The sequence below is a fragment of the Carassius carassius genome, chromosome 24 (assembly GCF_963082965.1).
Source record: "Carassius carassius chromosome 24, fCarCar2.1, whole genome shotgun sequence".
Classification (NCBI taxonomy): Eukaryota; Metazoa; Chordata; class Actinopteri; order Cypriniformes; family Cyprinidae; genus Carassius; species Carassius carassius.
In genome coordinates, this window is record NC_081778.1 from 28,753,126 (window position 1) to 28,770,928 (window position 17,803).

Here is a 17,803-nt window from a genome sequence, read left to right on the forward strand (position 1 = left end):
ATGTTCGGGGTTCAGACACACTCTCTCTGTTTAAATCTAGATTAAAAACACATCTCTTTCGCCAAGCATTCGAATAATGTATCTCTTAAATTGTGATTGCAGTTGCATCTGATCAAATGCGCATTCTTATTCTTTAGCTTGGGTTAAACTAATTAATTTTACTTTGTTGGAACAGCAGCTATGCTAATGATGTCTCTATTTGTTTCTATGTTTTGCCGTGGTAACTAGGATTTACAAAAGCTTCAGTCTGGATCCAGAACACCTGAGAAGAGATAAAATTATTTATATATATATATATAACACAGTGGCATGCAAAAGTTTGGGAACCCTTTGCAGAATCTGTGAAAATGTGAATTATTTTTACAAATATTTTTTATTCAGGACTGTCCGGAGTGAGATATTTTTGATAAAAGATGTTTAGATTTAATCCATAAGAAAAAAATAGCTGAAATTATTAAATTGATTAAAATACTGTGTGTGGTTACCTGGATGGTTGTGTTTTGTGATGGTTGTTCATGAGTCCATTTTTTCAGAACTGTTTGTTCTGAACAGTTAAACTGAGCTCTGTTCTTCAGAAAAATCCTCCAGGTCCTGAAGATTCTTCATTTTCCAGCATCTTTTGCATATTTGAATCCTTTCCAGCAGTGACTGTATGATTTGAGGGACTCAAACACAACTATTAAAAAGGTTCACACATTCAGTGACGCTCCAGAAGGAAACACGTGCAATAAGCCGGGGGTGAAATCTTTTGAACAGGATGAAGATGTCCAATTTTTTCTTATTTTGTTGAAAAATCTTTTTTTCCATTTAGTACTGCCCTTTGGAAATTAAATACAATTTACTTTTTCACCCCCCAGCTCTTAAAGGCATAGTTCACCTGCTTAAGCTACCAGGAGCTGATATTGCAGTTTATAAATTTAGAAAATCTGAGTTAAATGTGAGTAATTCATGCAGAAAGCTGCTGACTAGGTTTTGAAACCGCGCACAGAAGCCATTCAGTTTTGGAGGTACTGGCCCTTTAAGAGACTCAGTCCTGCTTTTTGTTACTCAGTAACACCCCGAGTCATTTCACTATGGCGAAGGGGCTGTAAACAAGTGTGGTGGGAAAAAGTGCGTACTCTGTGTAAAATAGATTTCCGTTAGAGATGATTTCGCGTTTAGTTGCGTATATATAACATAGCATAAGCATACATAATGATGCAGACAGCCTCAGATTTCAGTAACATGGACTGGATCAAACCATCAAACCTCTTTCAAAGACACCTTTTATCCTGTTAGTCCGGTGCTATTTTAGGTTGAAATCATGTTGACAGGGTCCAAAACCACCTTTAAAGTGAGACAGATGGTTCCGGACATGAAGGTAAGCTTTACAGTTAAATAATAATCAGCATTTATTTAGAAGTTAATAATTGTCTTCTCACTTCTACGTCGTCTAATAATATAAACACTGCAGTTCATATTAAAGTAACCACGATTTTGACAAGGTTTCAAACATATCCATGTGAATTTTATGTATTTAATCTTTCAGTTCATAACAGTTGGGTTATGTTTGTGCAACTTTCACGCAAACGCAATGAATCACTTTCCCTGGAAAACTGCATACATTAAATTCATTATTTTACCAGAAATAGATTTAATGGATGGGACCACAATCTGCAGCTGTGGTAGGGGGTCAGTTTTCCATTAAAAATAGTTTAAACTTGTTATTATTATTATTTTAAATGTTGTCTGGCATATGAATTTAAACTCAAGTTAGTTGTATTAACATTTGGACCTGAGCTACATCAGTGTTTAGTAGATTTCAAATGCTGTGACTGAATGATGGAATATAATTTTCCGTTCTGTACTACTCTGTCCTCTATAACTTACTCCTTAGCCTACTGTGTTTGGAAACAGCATTCACATAATTTCTCCAGAAACTCTTTAAATGGAATTGTCGACAATCTGTGGTTGAGGAGTCAGTTTTTCCATTTGGAAAAAAAATAATAATCTAAGAATAAAAAACTCTCTAAAAGGAACAAAAAAAGCATAAATCTGCTTAAGTTGGGAAGTAATGTCTGGCTGATGGTATTTGTTACTTAAAAATTATACAGTCTAAATATGTTTGAATAACAGCCTCCTTTATGGGATTTTCAGATGGGATTGTTTTAATTTTTCATTTTCTTTTATATATATATATATATATGAATGTGTGTGTGTGTTTGTGTGTGTGTATTATATATTATATTATTATTATTCATTTATTTATTTTGGAGATTGACAGTATACATTACCTTTCACTTCTGTTGTTTAGAAAAGAGCAGATTGGACATTCTGCCTAGCATCATCTTTTGTGTTTCATTACATTATATTTATTCATTTAGCAGACACTTTTATGCAAAGCGACTTACAAATGAGGACAATGGAAGCAATCAAAAACAACTAAAGAACAATGATACACAAGTGCTATAACAAGTCTCAGTTAGGTTATCACAGTACACGTAGCACAGGCTTTAAAATAATATAATTAATAAAAAGAAAACATAGAATAGAAAAAGAATACAGCAAGCTAGTGTTAGAGGTCTTTTTTATATATATATAATTGTATATAAATGAAAAGAAAATAGAATACAAAAAGATTAGAAAGGTAGTTAGAATTATTATTATTATCATTATTTTTAAGAATAGAATTAGAATAGTGAGTGCTAGAGTTAGAGGTTCAAATAAAGATGGAAGAGATGTGTTTTCAGCCGATTCTTAAAGATGGCTAAGGACTCAGCTGCTCGGATTGAGTTGGGGAGGTCATTCCACCAGGAGGAAACATTTAATTTAAGAGTGTGTAAAAGTGACTTTGTGCTTCTTTGGGATGGCACAATTAAGCGACATTCACTTGCAGAACGCAGGCTTCTAGAGGGCACATAAGTCTGAAGTAATAAATTTAGGTAAATGGGTGCAGAGCCAGTGCTGGTTTCATACAAGAAAGAAAATAACACATGGTCGGAATGACATGAGGATGAGTAAATGATGACCGTTTTTATTTAAGCTATAATCTGCCAGTGCTCATCTCTGCTCCATAACTTTTCTTCTCTGGCTATTTTAAGCTTCCTCTGGGCGGTGGTGGGGGGCGGGGATGAAACGCTAGCAGACGCATTCACCCGAGGTTTCTGGAGAGCGTGGAGGCCCTGATGTGCACAACATCTGGCTGTTGCCATGGAAACATTCTACCCTGGAACGTGCTAGGGGTGGAGGTGGTTAATATGTATTGCTGAAGTGTCAGATGCACAATGCAAGTGGCTCTTCCCTGCTTCGAAAAAGAATCCAAGTGTATAGGCCACCCAAGCTGGTGCATTTGAGAATGGGGTGACCTATATTTTATTCCAGTGATGTAAATGAACAGATGGAGAAAGAATTGTGAACGTAGCAGTTGTGGCAAGACTTTACCACATTGGCTTTTTCATTTAAACATCATTAAGCTAGTTTAAATCAGTCACGAAGACTTTCAGAGCCGACAGGTGAAGTTTTAAACTCTTCAAACGGGAGTCTTGGGATCAGCTTGTCTGGAATGTCTATGGTTTAATAAATAAAACTCTAAATATGATACACTGCTTCGCTGCATTGGTCAAACTTCACACTGTAAATGCAACTATACTGCTGCAGAGCAACTTTCCAGCTCCAGGAATATCTCATTCATTGTTGTTTGTTTGGTTGGAGTGGGACACGCCATGTGGCATATGTAATTACTTGTGTTTATGTTTTTGAAGTGAACACCGTCATCGGGTTTCGGTGTGAGATGAGTGTTTGTTTAAATAAGAGATTTGCTGAAGGTTTGTTTTGACTTTAAATTATTTAAAAATGTGTTCCTGTAGCTCAAGTGATAGAGCATTGCGTTAGCAAGCGCAAGGTTGGGGGTTCGAATCCCAGGGGACACATGCTAGGAGAAAATTGTTAGCCTGAATGCAATGTAAGTCGCTTTGGATAAAAGCATCTGCTAAATGCATAAATGTAAAAAGTCAGTGCATAACATAAACATGACTGCAGTGCAACACACTCTCTAACTGACCTTGGAGCTGTTTCTTCACTGCTTTTTTTGAGACTTGGGTTTCTTAATAAGCACCATAAAGAGCATGACGACACTGAATAAGCTTTATACGACAAAACAGTTGGAGCAGTGTGGTTGTGTATGTGATCTGAGTGGTTTTTTAGTGTGTTGCTATGCGGTTGCTTGGGTGTTATGTGTTTCTTACTAGTCTACTAAGTCTCTAGACATGGCTCAGGTCCTGTTGGTGGACTTTTCACCCCCTGCTTGTTTTATTACACTCCAAGCCAAAATATTGAATCTAATTGCAATAAAAAAAATAAAATAAACATTCCTTGAAATAAAATAAATGTTAACTGAAATAAAATATAAAAATGTGAACTTAATTTTTATAAAGTAATAAAAAACTAAATGAGACTAAATAAATACAAGGCCCTATGTAGACAAAAAAAAAAAAAAAAATATATATATGTGTGTGTGTGTGTGTGTGTGTATTGCTCTCTCTCTCTCTCTGTGTATATATATATATATATATATATATATATATATATATATATATATATATATATATATATATAATACAAATTAAAACACTCAAACTAAAATTAAAGTGAAATCAAACAAAAATAAATAATAAAATCTAATTCAAAATATTGGCAATAACAACTTAAATGATACTAAAATTATACTTTTTGATTAGTATTTAATTTTATATAAAACATTCATTTAAATTATTGTGTTTTAGAACTGTTATTTGTTTTCATTTTTTAATAAATTTTTAGTATTTCTGTGTCGTTTCAATTTTTAATTCATTTTTATTTAATTTTTAGTTATGTTAGTACATCGTTAAATTAAATGAAAAAATAAAATTTTGCCTTGAAATCTAGCTAAAATAACCTTTTTTAAATATTTTATTTCAGATAACGTTTATTTTATTTCAAGTAACAAACATGTTTTTAATGGGTTTGGTTTTGGTTTTAGTTTTAGTTATAGCTATAACTTTAGTATAAGTTTAGCTATAACTCTTGTTATGATATTGATTCCACCCCTGTTTTGAACTAAGCATTGATGTTACAAGCTGCTTTAGCAGGGATGAAAAGGCTATCAAAGGCAGCGACCTGGCTAGACAAGAATAATTTTTCAGTTCAGATATGTTAGTTTTAAAAAAAAAAATTGCTATTTTTAACCATCTGAACTGACAGAAAAAAAAATACTTCAAACGTTTTATAGAAATAGATGCATTGTTCCCATTTGTTTGACGTTTCGCTACAGCAGAGGGATGCACACGAAGAGCATATGAAAATAACAAGCCACTGACCAGTAAATACATGCTCTATAAAGTGATAGTTTTAAGCGTCCCACTGGGCCTCTAGTTTCCTCATTAAGCTCTAGATTCATGCTCCGCACAAAAGCTTATTATGCCTCTAGGCAATGACTAATAAACTTAACAGTGTGAGGTTTATATGGTGGCACAGTGCATTCCCACATTCCCATTGGCTGTCTTGTTTCTGCGAGTCTGGCCGGGCTGATTCGGAGAGAGGAGGCCTGTATGTTCCCTCAGCTGCATTCTCTGGCCACAGAAACCAGTGGAACCCATGAGCAATGGAAACTGCAATGAGTCTTGTCTGCTTCTGCCCTCAGAAGCTGAGAGAAGGGAGGGAGAGATGTATTTAATGGTGAATAAAGGAGGCAATGAAAGAGATTACACGATAGCGGTGAATTAAGAAGAACTGAAACCTCAGCAGAAATGTGTTACTGAAGGCTTTTTCCCCCGTTTCATTTATCTGTCTTGTACTTATTGCACATTTATTCACTTCCTCAGATCAGTCCAGTTTCCTGGACTTTGAATTCTTAATGACTCTTGTCTGTAGATCTATATTCGTTTAGGAATTCTGCAGGGTGGAATTTGGATTTAAATCCCCATGAAAGCAGATGCAAGAACGTGTTTGTTTGTTTTGAACACAGTGTTGCAGATCACAGGGGGATATAAAGTGACTATTTAAAAAATTAAGACTGAAAACAAACTAATTTGTTCCTGTCCTAGTTACATTTTCAAATGTAGCCTCTGTTTAGAAAGACTTTGTAGTTGTGTTGTTTTCCTTCATGTCTTCTCCAGCCTTTAAAAAGTAGAAAAACAAAAACACCTGGCAAGATGTTCAAAGGAAACCAGAATAAAACTCTTTTTTTTCTTCTTGTTCTGGTGGATTTTATTATGGCTGGCTTTTAGAGTACCTTGCAACTAAATTTACAAAATACAAAACTGAAACTGAGCAAGCAGTAAATAATTTTATACATGATTAGTATTTCCAAAAATAAAAGTATAGCATCATATACAAGTTTTTCTTAATAGGGTGTAGGGTGTAGCTCAAGTGATAGAGCATTGCGTTAGCAAGCGCAAGGTTGGGGGTTCGAGTCCCAGGGGACACATGCTAGGAGAAAATTGTTAGCCTGAATGCAATGTAAGTCGCTTTGGATAAAAGCATCTGCTAAATGCATAAATGTAAAAAGACACACCCTCTAACTGACCTTGGAGCTATTTCTGCACTGTTTTTTTTGAGACTTGGGTTTCTTAATAAGCACCATAAAGAGCATGACGAAACTGAATAAGCTTTATACGACAAAACAGTTGGAGCAGTGTGGTTGTGTATGTGATCTGAGTGGTTTTTTAGTGTGTTGCTATGCGGTTGCTTGGGTGTTATGTGTTTCTTACTAGTCTAAGTCTCTAGACATGGCTCAGGTCCTGTTGGTGGACTTTTTCACCCCCTGCTTGTTTTATTACCCTACAAGCCAAAATATTTAATCTAATTGCAATTTGCAATTTATCAAATTTGAAGTACTGATATTGCAGGATGATGTTTGTGCCAATGATTCTTAGTGCGACATGTTTGTTCAGATCTCTAACTTTAAATACGAGCAGCAGTAATATGTTATTTTAGTATCATTGAGATTAGGGTTTTTATCAATAACCCCTCCCCCCCTCCCAAAAAAACAAATTCCTTGAAATAAAATAAATGTTAACTGAAATAAAATATAAAAATGTGAAAACTTGCATGTTGACACCAGTAGGGTGGTTTAGTCAAACTGAATGTTTGAAGAACTGCAGTTATTATCTGCATGACGCAGCCTGATGAATCTGGTTCAATCTCGCAACATTAAAGTTAGAGATGCTGAAGCTCTTTCTCCATTTAGGTGTGATTTGGAGCTGTGTGTTCGGACCTCTGGAAGTATGTCAGCCCTGTTCTACCAAGTAGTGACTCACAAATGAAAGACGCTTTGTTATAAAAGGGATAACATCAGAGTGTTCGGTTTTAGCCTCTTGTAAATGATGCTACTTGTGTGGTTCAGTTGCACTGTGGGAAAATGAAACCTGAAAGACTATTTAGAGATTAATGCAATTTAAATATATTGCAAGGAGGTGCTTTCTAGTTAAAAAAAATAAACTACTATTCTGAGCAGTGCATATAAATGTAGGCCCTTATTTCCTGTGTCACTCTATCAAAAGGCAACCAGACTGATGAATTGTTTGATATTTTGAGGTTTTTAGCATTAACCAGTGTCTGCTTAATATGTTAATATGAGTCTGAACTTTTCGTTTTCGAATATTTTGAGTGTTTTTTTGAGACAGATATATTGTATAGTGTATTTGTCAGAACGTCACCTGACCAAACTGGAAAACTGGTCACATTGCATCCTCTTGTCAACAAAAGTATTAACAGCAATATGAACTAATGGCGATATCTATGAACTTTATAGCAATCAGCTAACCTTGCTAGTTGTTATTGCTGCCGGTGTTTTATTGAAATTTAATATCCGAATGTTATTGAGAAGAAGAAAAATCAACTTTTAGATATCAATTTGCATCAGCATTAATCTTTGGAATCTCCTTTGAAGGTAGCCTGAGTAAAACAGCTCAATATTTAACAAACCCCATAAAAAAAGACCTGACCCAGGCCTGTTTTAAAGAATGCAGAAATAATGTTTTTTGCACATACTGTATAACCCCTATTAATTTTACCATACGATATGACAACCTTCATTTCTTTATCTCTCTGTGTTTGCAGGAGAGGATGATGAGCCACAGTAGCCTTCATGCACGCGGGAGAGATGTGCTCGGCCTCTGCTGTTTGCCAGGTGAATCTTACAATGCAATCTTATTTGTATAATATATTGACATTTATAACAGGATATTACCTTTTTCTAATTACACTTCTGTTCAATTTTTATGCTTACCAAAGCTGCATGTATTTCATAAAAAGTGCAGTAATATTGTAGAATATTATTACAGTTTCAATTAACTCTTTTTTTGTATTTGAAAATATTTTAAAGTGCAATTTATTCCAGATGCAAAGTAGAATTTTCAGCATCATTACTTCAGTCATCAGTGTCAGAAATCATTCTAATATTATGATTTTCTACTCAAGAAACATTTCTTATTATTATGTTGAAAACAGTTATTTTTGTGTTATTTTTCAGGATTCTTTAATGAATACAAAAATCTAAAGTACAGCATATGCTTGAAATAGCCTTTTACTTATACTTAATGTATAAACGTATTCATATCTACAAAAAAGTACAACAGTAGTTTAAATTGAAGTAGTTCTGTCAGCTACTTATGTATATTACTGTATGTATAGATTGGCTCTTGTCAAACTACAGTTTCATAGTTATTAAATGCAAATTTACTATAAAAACAATTTTATTAGACTAAAAATATGGAAAAGCAAAAAATATTAGTAAAAGGACATTTAGGAACTTAACGTGTGGAAACATGTGATTCATGAATCAGTAAATCATATTGTTGAATCGGATTCTTGAAATCAGTTAATTCACAAACCAAGCTTCCGAACCAAATGATTGCCTGAAATGAATCCGATTTCCCAACACCGTTTGAGAGAGGGGAGTATTCCAGTAGAGTGTGTTTGTTTAGTACAGTGTAGTGTCTTGGCGTGTGACTGAAATAAGTACCGGTAGTCACGTTAGTAGCAGCGCTGCTTTTGGTCTGATCCCCGACAGGAAAGCACCAGGTCTGGATGTTTGTGGTCAGTCTGCCTCTGTGGGTGTGAATGGCCTCAGAAAACAACGGCTCAGTGTGCAGAGTGTGTGTGGAAGCCCAGCAGCCCCTCACCATAATCTCAGCGTCAGCAGTGTGTTTAAGCAGTAGCTTTACTCAGGAATGTGGGCAGGCTGTAAGTCCGACCCGGACAACCTAATCTGTAACGCTTCATATCAGCACTTACATTCAGCGGCCCTTTGGGAGCACAGAGCGTTTCCCAGCACGTCAACATTTAATAGAGCCGCTCACCTCAGCACTTCTCTCACACAGAGCTCACTATTTGTTGATTTTTAGTATGCATAGTCTCTTACTGTTTGGACATCAAACACACACACACACACACATATTGACTGTATTTCCCAGCTTGTTTTTACTTTATTCTCAACTTCCCTCAGGCAATCCATTTCATGAACGGTTACCTCGGCAATAAACATGTAATACGCAACATGACTTATACATTATTTATTTAACACACATACCTCTTTTTCCATTTCCTTGCACAAATACCATCTATTGTCTACTTTGTATATTGTGTATTATTTTAAAATATTTTTTTGTATATTGTTATTTCCTGTTTACTTATCCTGTTTTTATTCTTTTTATTATCTGTGTCTTGTCTGGTAACTGTAATCTGTTTGCACTGTGGAAACAAATTCCTCATATGTGTAATCATACTTGGCAATAAAGCTCTTTCTGATTCTGATTTAAATAATTTATTATTTTAATTTATTTTGAATGATTCCTTTTGTAATTACTATTTAATTTAATTTATTTATTACTTTTAATTAGTTATTTTTAAATAAATATTATTTGTAATTTATTTATTCTTTTTTTATTTTTTTATTTACTTTCATCTTTATTTTATTTTACTGCATTGCATTGCTGTTCACAAACCCACGACTGTCCGACTTCTCTAGAAACCCAGTTATGTAATATCAGAAACTAAAAGATTTTTCAGTGTGATATTCCATTAAAGAAAGAAAAAAACACCTTTAAAGGGGAGAGGCCTTATTAGTTTAAGGTCACTGTTACCTGGTAAAACCTTGCTGGAAATGTCTTAACTGCAAGTTTATGAAATAATAAGAGTTTGTTTGCTCTGTTATCATGGGAATGTGAGATGTGACCTTGCTTCATGGTTTCTCATTCGTGTGATGAAAACTGGAACAAACCGGTTGACGTGACCCGGAGAGGTTTGACCAACATGGCATGAGTCTGGTAGTGCACGCTACCCTTGCCTTAAAGTGAAGTGTAATGGAAAACAAATGTTGACAAAAACAAATCAAACTGGACGTGTGGTTCAAATTAGTAAAGCAGCAAATCAATGAAACTCAACACAACCCGGGAGAGATGGATTTGTGTTATTCATTTGGACTGAAAGAGTTTTATTTTGAGCTAAATTAAGAAAAAGTGAATTTGACAAACTGAAATGAATCCGTTTTATTTTAATTGTTTGTATATAGCTTTATATATATTATTTAGTATTTGGTTTTAGTACTTCAACTTGAACCCATTTATTTCAGTAAACTGCCAAATTTAAAGTGTTATTTTATTCTTATTTACAGTGTTTTATTTAATATTTATTCGGTCCGATCTCACTGCTTCCATCCTGTTCTCTCTGACATCTGCTTCCCATGATGCCTCAGGAATGAGTTTTGAGATCCAGCTCACCCTTGAGAGTCCTAAAATTCAGAAACTCGCCTTTGAAAAGTGACCACTACTCATTTCACGTGTATGAGAGCAGCGTGTTCATGTCTGGGTTTAAGAGACTCAATGCATTAAACATATGTACTTTGCCTTCACTTTTTTATGATTGTGTGAGTTTTTTTGTCAACAGAATCATAATTCTCTCAACAAAAAAATTTAAATGCCACATATCCTTTATATATATGACCATAATTGCCTACAGAGACTTTAAAGTTTCTCTTTGAATTAAAAGCCAGATGTAATTCCTTCTACATATCACACGATTTTCTATTTCTGTTTCATACACTTTTAGTAGAATGCTATATATGACCTCCAGGCTAACATGGACTAAAAGGCATGTAGTTTTCATGTGTGATTTGTATTTGCAGGAGAGTGTGTGCTCCAGCGAGCCGTGCTGGTGAGGAAGAAGCTGTCGGCTAAAGAAGGAGGAGGCTGGTTGTCTGGGACTCTGTTCTGCACTCATTTCAGAGTGGCCTTCGTGCCTCAGGACAGCCAGAAACCTGATGTGAGTGCCACAGATTGCTGAGATGTTTCAGGGATGAGAATCCCAGCACTGTTTTTACTGTGTAAAGTTGAGCCTCACTGTAATTTTTGTAGATTTGATCTCTGTAGATGTATGTATCTTGATGGCTTTTTTTTCTCCTTATTCAGGATAATGCAGATCCTGTGCTGCTCGGAGACCATGATGTAGCTCTAGCCTCTATTGACAAAGTCGTGGCAGGTGAGGCAATCTCTACAGACAGATACATGGATATATACGTGACCCTGGAGCACAAAACCAGTCATAAGTCGCATGGGTTTATTTATAGCAATAGCCAAAAATACATTGTATGGGAGAATGTTTTTTTTTTAATGCCAAAAATCATTAGGATATTAAATAAAGATTGTGTTCCATTAAGATATTTTGTAAAGTTCCTACTGTAAATATATTTAAACTTAATTTTTGATTAGTAATATACATTGCTAAGAACTTCATTTGGACAAATTTTAAGATGATTTTCTCAGTATTTCGATTTATTTTGCTGCCTCGGATTCCAGATTTTCAAATAGTTGTATTTCAACCAAATATTGTCATATCCTTGCTTTCAGAAGATGTTAATCAAAATTGACCCTTATGACTGGTTTTGTGGTCCAGGGTCACATACTTTCATGAAACCTGTCAATAACATGTCCAGGTCACATTTCAACCATATGCTTTAAATGACTGCATATAAATGTGTGTTTTAGTGGGACCATCTCGGACCAAACTAGTGACCCCTACCTGCTCCCTAAAATTCACCCCTGAGGAGCTGGTGTTGTACTGCCGGGACCTGTGTGTCCTCTGCTTCCTGTTCGACAGACTCACGCCCGATACTCAAGCTCTGGAGGTCTGTCTTAATATAAGAAAGTCTCTCATGCTCCTCAAGGCTGCATTTATTTGATCAATATACAGTAAAAACAGTGAAATATCATTGCAATTATTTACAATACATTTTTTATCTTAATATTTGTAAAAAAGTGATTTATTCCTGTGAAGTTAAAGCTGAATTTTCAGCATCATTACTCCAGTCTTCAGTGCCACATGATCCTTCTGAAATATTTCTGATTTGCTGCTCAAGAAGCATTTGTTATTATCAATGCTGAAAACAGCTGTGCTGATTAATATTTTGGGGGGACATGTGATACATTGTTCTTCAGGATTCTTTGAGGAATGGAAAGTTTAAAAGAACAGCATTTATTTGAAATAGAAATCTTTTGTAACATTATCTATGTCTTTACAGCTACTTTTCATTTTAATGCATTCTTGCTATATGAAAGTATTAATTCTTTAAAAAAAAAAATATCTTACTGACCCCAAACTTTTGAATAGTAGTGTTCCTACGCAATATTTGCATCATGCTTTTCAAAGAAAAACAGAATTGTTTACAGGCAAAATATCAACTTTTATTCTACTCCGTTTTATTCTATTCTATTTAAATTTTTTAATGCCCATCAATGAAGGAAGTAGCTTTTTTTTAACCATGAGGCAATGGTAACCTTCCCAACTGCTAACTTTGAGCTTGAAGTATTTGCTTTTAGTGTGCATTATAGTGGAGTATGTTTATCATCATATGTATGACTGCCACTCTACTTAACTCGCTTTCAGATCACGTATACCATAGCTAAAACCTACCAACCACTGAAACCTGGAACCATCCTCTCCTTCCAAAATGCTGCTTTGGGTAGTATTGGTAAGTTAATGATGATCAATACAAAAAGTCATTATGTCAGCAAGGAGAGGAAATCCTGACAGCACACGTACATCGCCCAGACATTAGTTTTTTCTTTCTTGAAGATACTATTTTTGCTCATCTGCAGCATGAATCCAAATTATTCCTTGAGGGTTGCCAGCAGATGTTTTATATCGTCAATATATGTGTGCTTCTAGGAAGAATATACATTTCAAGTAGACATGCATAAACATGTAGGAATTTGTTGTACATTTTGGTTATTTGTTCAGTTATCGAGTTGATTTTGAAGCACCAGCAAGTGAGGGAATGTGTTCTAGATCTCTATAATACAGTAGTTGTAGGTAGGAGTGGGCAATATATTGTATTACTAAAAATATATATATATACGTCAAATTATACGTATATTGTCAAAAAGCTGAAGAATATTGAAATGTATTAAATAAAATGCATATTTGATATTCAAATGGATCATAGAAGGAAATGTGAGCTGAGCTATGTCTCTGAGAGGGAAAGTGACCGTCAACCAGATTAATAATGAAAAATAATCTGAAACAGGTTACTTCTTGTCTTTTTTTTAACCTTGTAAACGTTTGTTTGGACTTGATGCATGTTCATTGCATCGGTCCACTAGCTCTGGAGCAAGCAAATTGAGTTAGCAGCTCTCAGGACGTTTTGCACAAAAACCAGTAACTAAACTGCTTCTCTATGCCTTCTATAGAAATGAAGCAGTTCCTAAGCAACAGGTGGCATGACCCTAACATGAACTGGTTCGAGTGTTCGATGGGATGGGAGCAGGAGCTGGAGAGGACAGGTGCCAGCGGCTGGAGGGTCAGCTCTGTCAATGACCGCTTTGAGATGTCCACTAGGTAGAGATCCTCTTTCAGACCTCCGGAGCTCAGTTTAGCTTTGATGTTAGAACACATTTTCCCGCTTTTTAGACACAACTGATGTTCATTGTTTCTTATTCCCACACATTAACACTAATGAATAGTCTTTTGTTAAAAACCGCATACTAGCATACTATTCATGCCATTTTGTCAGCATGCAAATAAACAAATAAAATGAAGGTAATGCGAGCTGTGGTTTGAGCTGTAAACACATTTAAAAATTAAAAGAAATTAATACTTTCATTCAGCAAGGATGCATTGAATTGATCAAAAGTGATATTAAAGACATTTATAATGTTACAAAAGATTTCTATTTTGAAATAAAAGCTGTTCTTTTGAACTTTCAATTCATCAAAAAATCTTGAAAAAAAAACGTATCACGGTTTCCACAAAAATATTAAGCAGCACAACTCTTTTCAACACTGATAATGATAAGAAATGTTTCTTGATCAACAAATCAGCATATTAGACTGATTTCTGAAGGAATGTGACACTGAAGACTGGAGTGATGATGCTGAATGCTTATTCAGCTTTGCATAGCGGGAATAAATTCTATTTTAAAACGTATTCAAATAGAAAACACATTTTAAATTGCAATAATATTTCAGATATTTTTAATCAAATAAATTCAATACCTTGGTGAGCAACTTCTTTCAAAAACATAAAAAAATCTTACCAAACCTGAACTTTTGAACAGTAGTGTAGAAATTTAAGGCTATATCTATTTGTGCCTATAAGTACAGTGAGCTCACCACATAATATCATGTTTGCAGAAGCGTGTCCAATAGGCACATCATGTTCCATGTGGAAACTGCTCACATGTTTTTTCCTCCTGTGTTCTTGTAGTCTGCCCAGATTCAGTGTGGTTCCTCAGAGGGTCCTCGACACAGAGCTCAAGAAAACATTTGCCCACTTTAATGAGGGTCGCATCCCAGTGAGTTCATTCTGACATCCCGCTACTAAAGACCAAGCATTTTAAAAACCTGGCGTCTACTTTTTCACTACTTTAATAAATGTTCCATAACGGAATGTTCCTACGTTTCGTTTTCATAGTCCATTACATTAAGACCATAATCGAAATGTAAATACTTTCTAACCAAGGCTACTAACCAAAACCAAAGGCCATTCCTTGCAAATCAAATGATTAAGGATAAAACCAGTTTCTACACAACAGTGTTTCCCACAGAATATTCTGTTTCATCACGCGATGGTTAACCTTGTGTCGAGCCAAACCTGTAAGACTTTCTTTCTACTGTGGAACATAGAGAGGATATTTTGTCTCTGTATTTTCTTTTCTCCATTAAAATGTAGTTTGGTTCCCAGCATTCTTCAAATCTTCTTTTATGTTTACGTTGAAGTCATACAGGTTAGGAATGACATGAAGGACAGGTTTTTCCTTTTTGGGTGAACTATCACTTTAAAAATACATCACACTGTCAAAGTCAAGTGTTGGTGACTGCTGTTTATGGCCTTAAAGGAATAGTTAGTCAAAAAATGAACTCATGAAATGTACTCATCCTCATGTTGTTTCCAAAGTCCATGCTGTTTTTTTTCTGTGCCAAATGAAAGAAGAGTGTTTTAAGAATATTTATGGAGCTCTTTTCCATGCAACAAAATAAAGTATGTTGAACTCCAAAAAAGACATAAAATCACCAAAAAAAAACTTGACTCCCCTCAGCGCTGGTGCTGGCGACATCCGCATGGCAGTGACTTACTACGAATGGCCAGCTTCCAAAATAACATCTACCATGAGAAGGACGACATCAGGTTTGCTATAATATTTTCTCTAGATAACTTAGACGTTCATTAGCAGCAGTCAAGCATTCATTAGGAAACCGAGCTCTTGTCGTCTGCGATCTGCAGGAATCTGGAGTTAGTGCTCTTCGGCCGACAGCAGCTGTGTGTGATTGTGGATCTGGGAGAGGAAATGCCATCACCTGCAGACATCCAGCTGGCTCACACGAGACTCCGGACACTTTGTCTGGGCGGTGGGTCATTTTAGTTGATTTTTGATGACCTGATGATCCCCCGGTGCAAAAGCCAGATTGACCAGATTCCAGACAGGTTGTTGCTGTTCCAACAAAGTCTACTTTAAGATGCTGGCCAGGCGAGCTTTTATGTGTGCAGCAGCACATGAGCATCCAAAAAAAGCTATTTTTAGCAGTGCATATTAAAGGAATAATTCATATTATTTTTGTTTGTCTGTCCTACAGATATTTCATCATCAGTATCGGTGCCTGATGACAAGTGGCTCTCCACTCTTGAAAGCACTCACTGGCTCGACTATACCAGGTATATTTGTGCATGATAATAAATAGTGATCTTTTAAACTATATAACAATATTTGGATGCATCACATAGAAATGTTTTCTCTCTTTTAACTATGTTTGCTTCCTGGTCAATATATAGTATGTATACTGTGGAAAGCATGCAAATCTTACCTAGATGACCTACAAGTCATTTGCTAAATGTGCAGTAAACAAAAGAGCATACTGCATGCCACATTTCAAGCTCTAATATTGAAGTTTATTTTTAGTGTTGTGTATTTATCAGTGTATCCTGCTGTGTGTGCTTTACCCTGCTGTGTTTGATGTGATTGTGTCTCCACAGGTGCTGTCTGAGAAAAGCTGCAGAGGTAGCTTGTTTGCTTGGAGGAGGTCACATGACTGTTGTTCTCCAAGGTTAGTCACACTGATCATTAACAACCATCTGACCCGACTCTGAACTTTGCACCCTGTTAGTACATATATGATGATCTATGTGTGTCTTTAATGTTTAATGTTCCAGCCTACTGCAATAAATTGATCAAAAGTGACAGAAAAGACATTTCAGTGTTACAAAAGATTTCTACTTTATATTAATTTTGTTCGTTTAAACTGTATATTTAACAAAGAATGGTTTCCATAAAAATATTAAGCATCACAATTGTTTTCACCATTGATAATAATAAGCAAATCAGTATATCAGAATGATTTCTGAAGGATCACGTGACACTGAAGACTGGAGTAATGATGCTGAAAATTCAGCTTTGCATCACAGGAATGAATTAAATTTTTATTATATATTCAAAAATAGAAAATAGTCATTTTAAAATGATAATACTATTTCACACTATTACTGGTTTTACTTTATTTTTGATTAAATAAATGCAGCCTTGGAAGAGACTTCTTTTAAAAACATAAAATAATCTTACCAACCCCAAACTTTTGAACAGTAGTGTAAATGTATTTTTTTTTCTTACCTTTACTGTATATTGTCATAAACCTGTAAATTTCAGCTTTGTTCATAATGCACCCAATTGCAGTCTATTTTTAAAAGCAGTTATTGATACTACTTGAAATCTGATCTGACCCCTAAGTGCATTTCTAAAAATCTTTAGAAATAATATGTCAAGCTAAATTAGACTGTGGTCTGTGACGATAGGATTTCATCTGTTTTTTAATGACACTCTTAGCAGAAGTTTAAACATACCACACAGTTATGATTTATTCTTTTACCTTACCCATAAACCAACAAACAGCGACATCTGGCAGCACCCTTCAATTCTTTTAATTCTCATTTCATTTTACAGTCCTCAAAATGTTTGTTGTCCTCCACGTAACCCGCAGCTGCCCTGCCATATATATCAGTATTCCTGTGTGTCTCGTCAACCAGTGAATAACTTCAGGAATGAATGCACCCGTCTATCACTGTAAAACCTGTTCACCACATGTGTTCTGAGCGGAAACGCTGAGAAAGCACCACAAGAGGGCGATGAAATCCACTGTTAATATGCATTTCAAATTTAAAGCTAGAATTGTAAAGTCTCAGATGATGCATTGAGTTTTACTTTGTGTTTTCTCAGAGCCAGAGGATCGAGACATGAACTGTGTGGTCTGCAGTCTGGTGCAGGTGATGTGTGACCCTCACTGCAGGACCGTGGCTGGTTTTCAGG

General features: G+C 35.4%; 1 protein-coding gene across 1 annotated transcript in view; it reads left to right on the plus strand.

Moving 5' to 3' along the window:
• The first annotated feature begins 1,032 nt into the window (after nt 1-1,032).
• Nucleotides 1,033-17,803, plus strand: part of LOC132103533 (myotubularin-related protein 11-like) — a 27,797-nt gene continuing 11,026 nt past the window's right edge. The window contains exons 1-13 of the mRNA XM_059508649.1: nt 1,033-1,360; nt 8,077-8,146; nt 11,141-11,277; nt 11,424-11,493; nt 12,000-12,139; nt 12,898-12,982; nt 13,701-13,848; nt 14,716-14,803; nt 15,548-15,636; nt 15,733-15,857; nt 16,083-16,161; nt 16,480-16,550; nt 17,714-17,797. Coding sequence (XP_059364632.1) covers nt 1,304-1,360; nt 8,077-8,146; nt 11,141-11,277; nt 11,424-11,493; nt 12,000-12,139; nt 12,898-12,982; nt 13,701-13,848; nt 14,716-14,803; nt 15,548-15,636; nt 15,733-15,857; nt 16,083-16,161; nt 16,480-16,550; nt 17,714-17,797 — 1,243 coding nt within the window. The 5' untranslated portion in view covers nt 1,033-1,303. The remainder of the gene's footprint in view (nt 1,361-8,076; nt 8,147-11,140; nt 11,278-11,423; nt 11,494-11,999; nt 12,140-12,897; nt 12,983-13,700; nt 13,849-14,715; nt 14,804-15,547; nt 15,637-15,732; nt 15,858-16,082; nt 16,162-16,479; nt 16,551-17,713; nt 17,798-17,803) is intronic.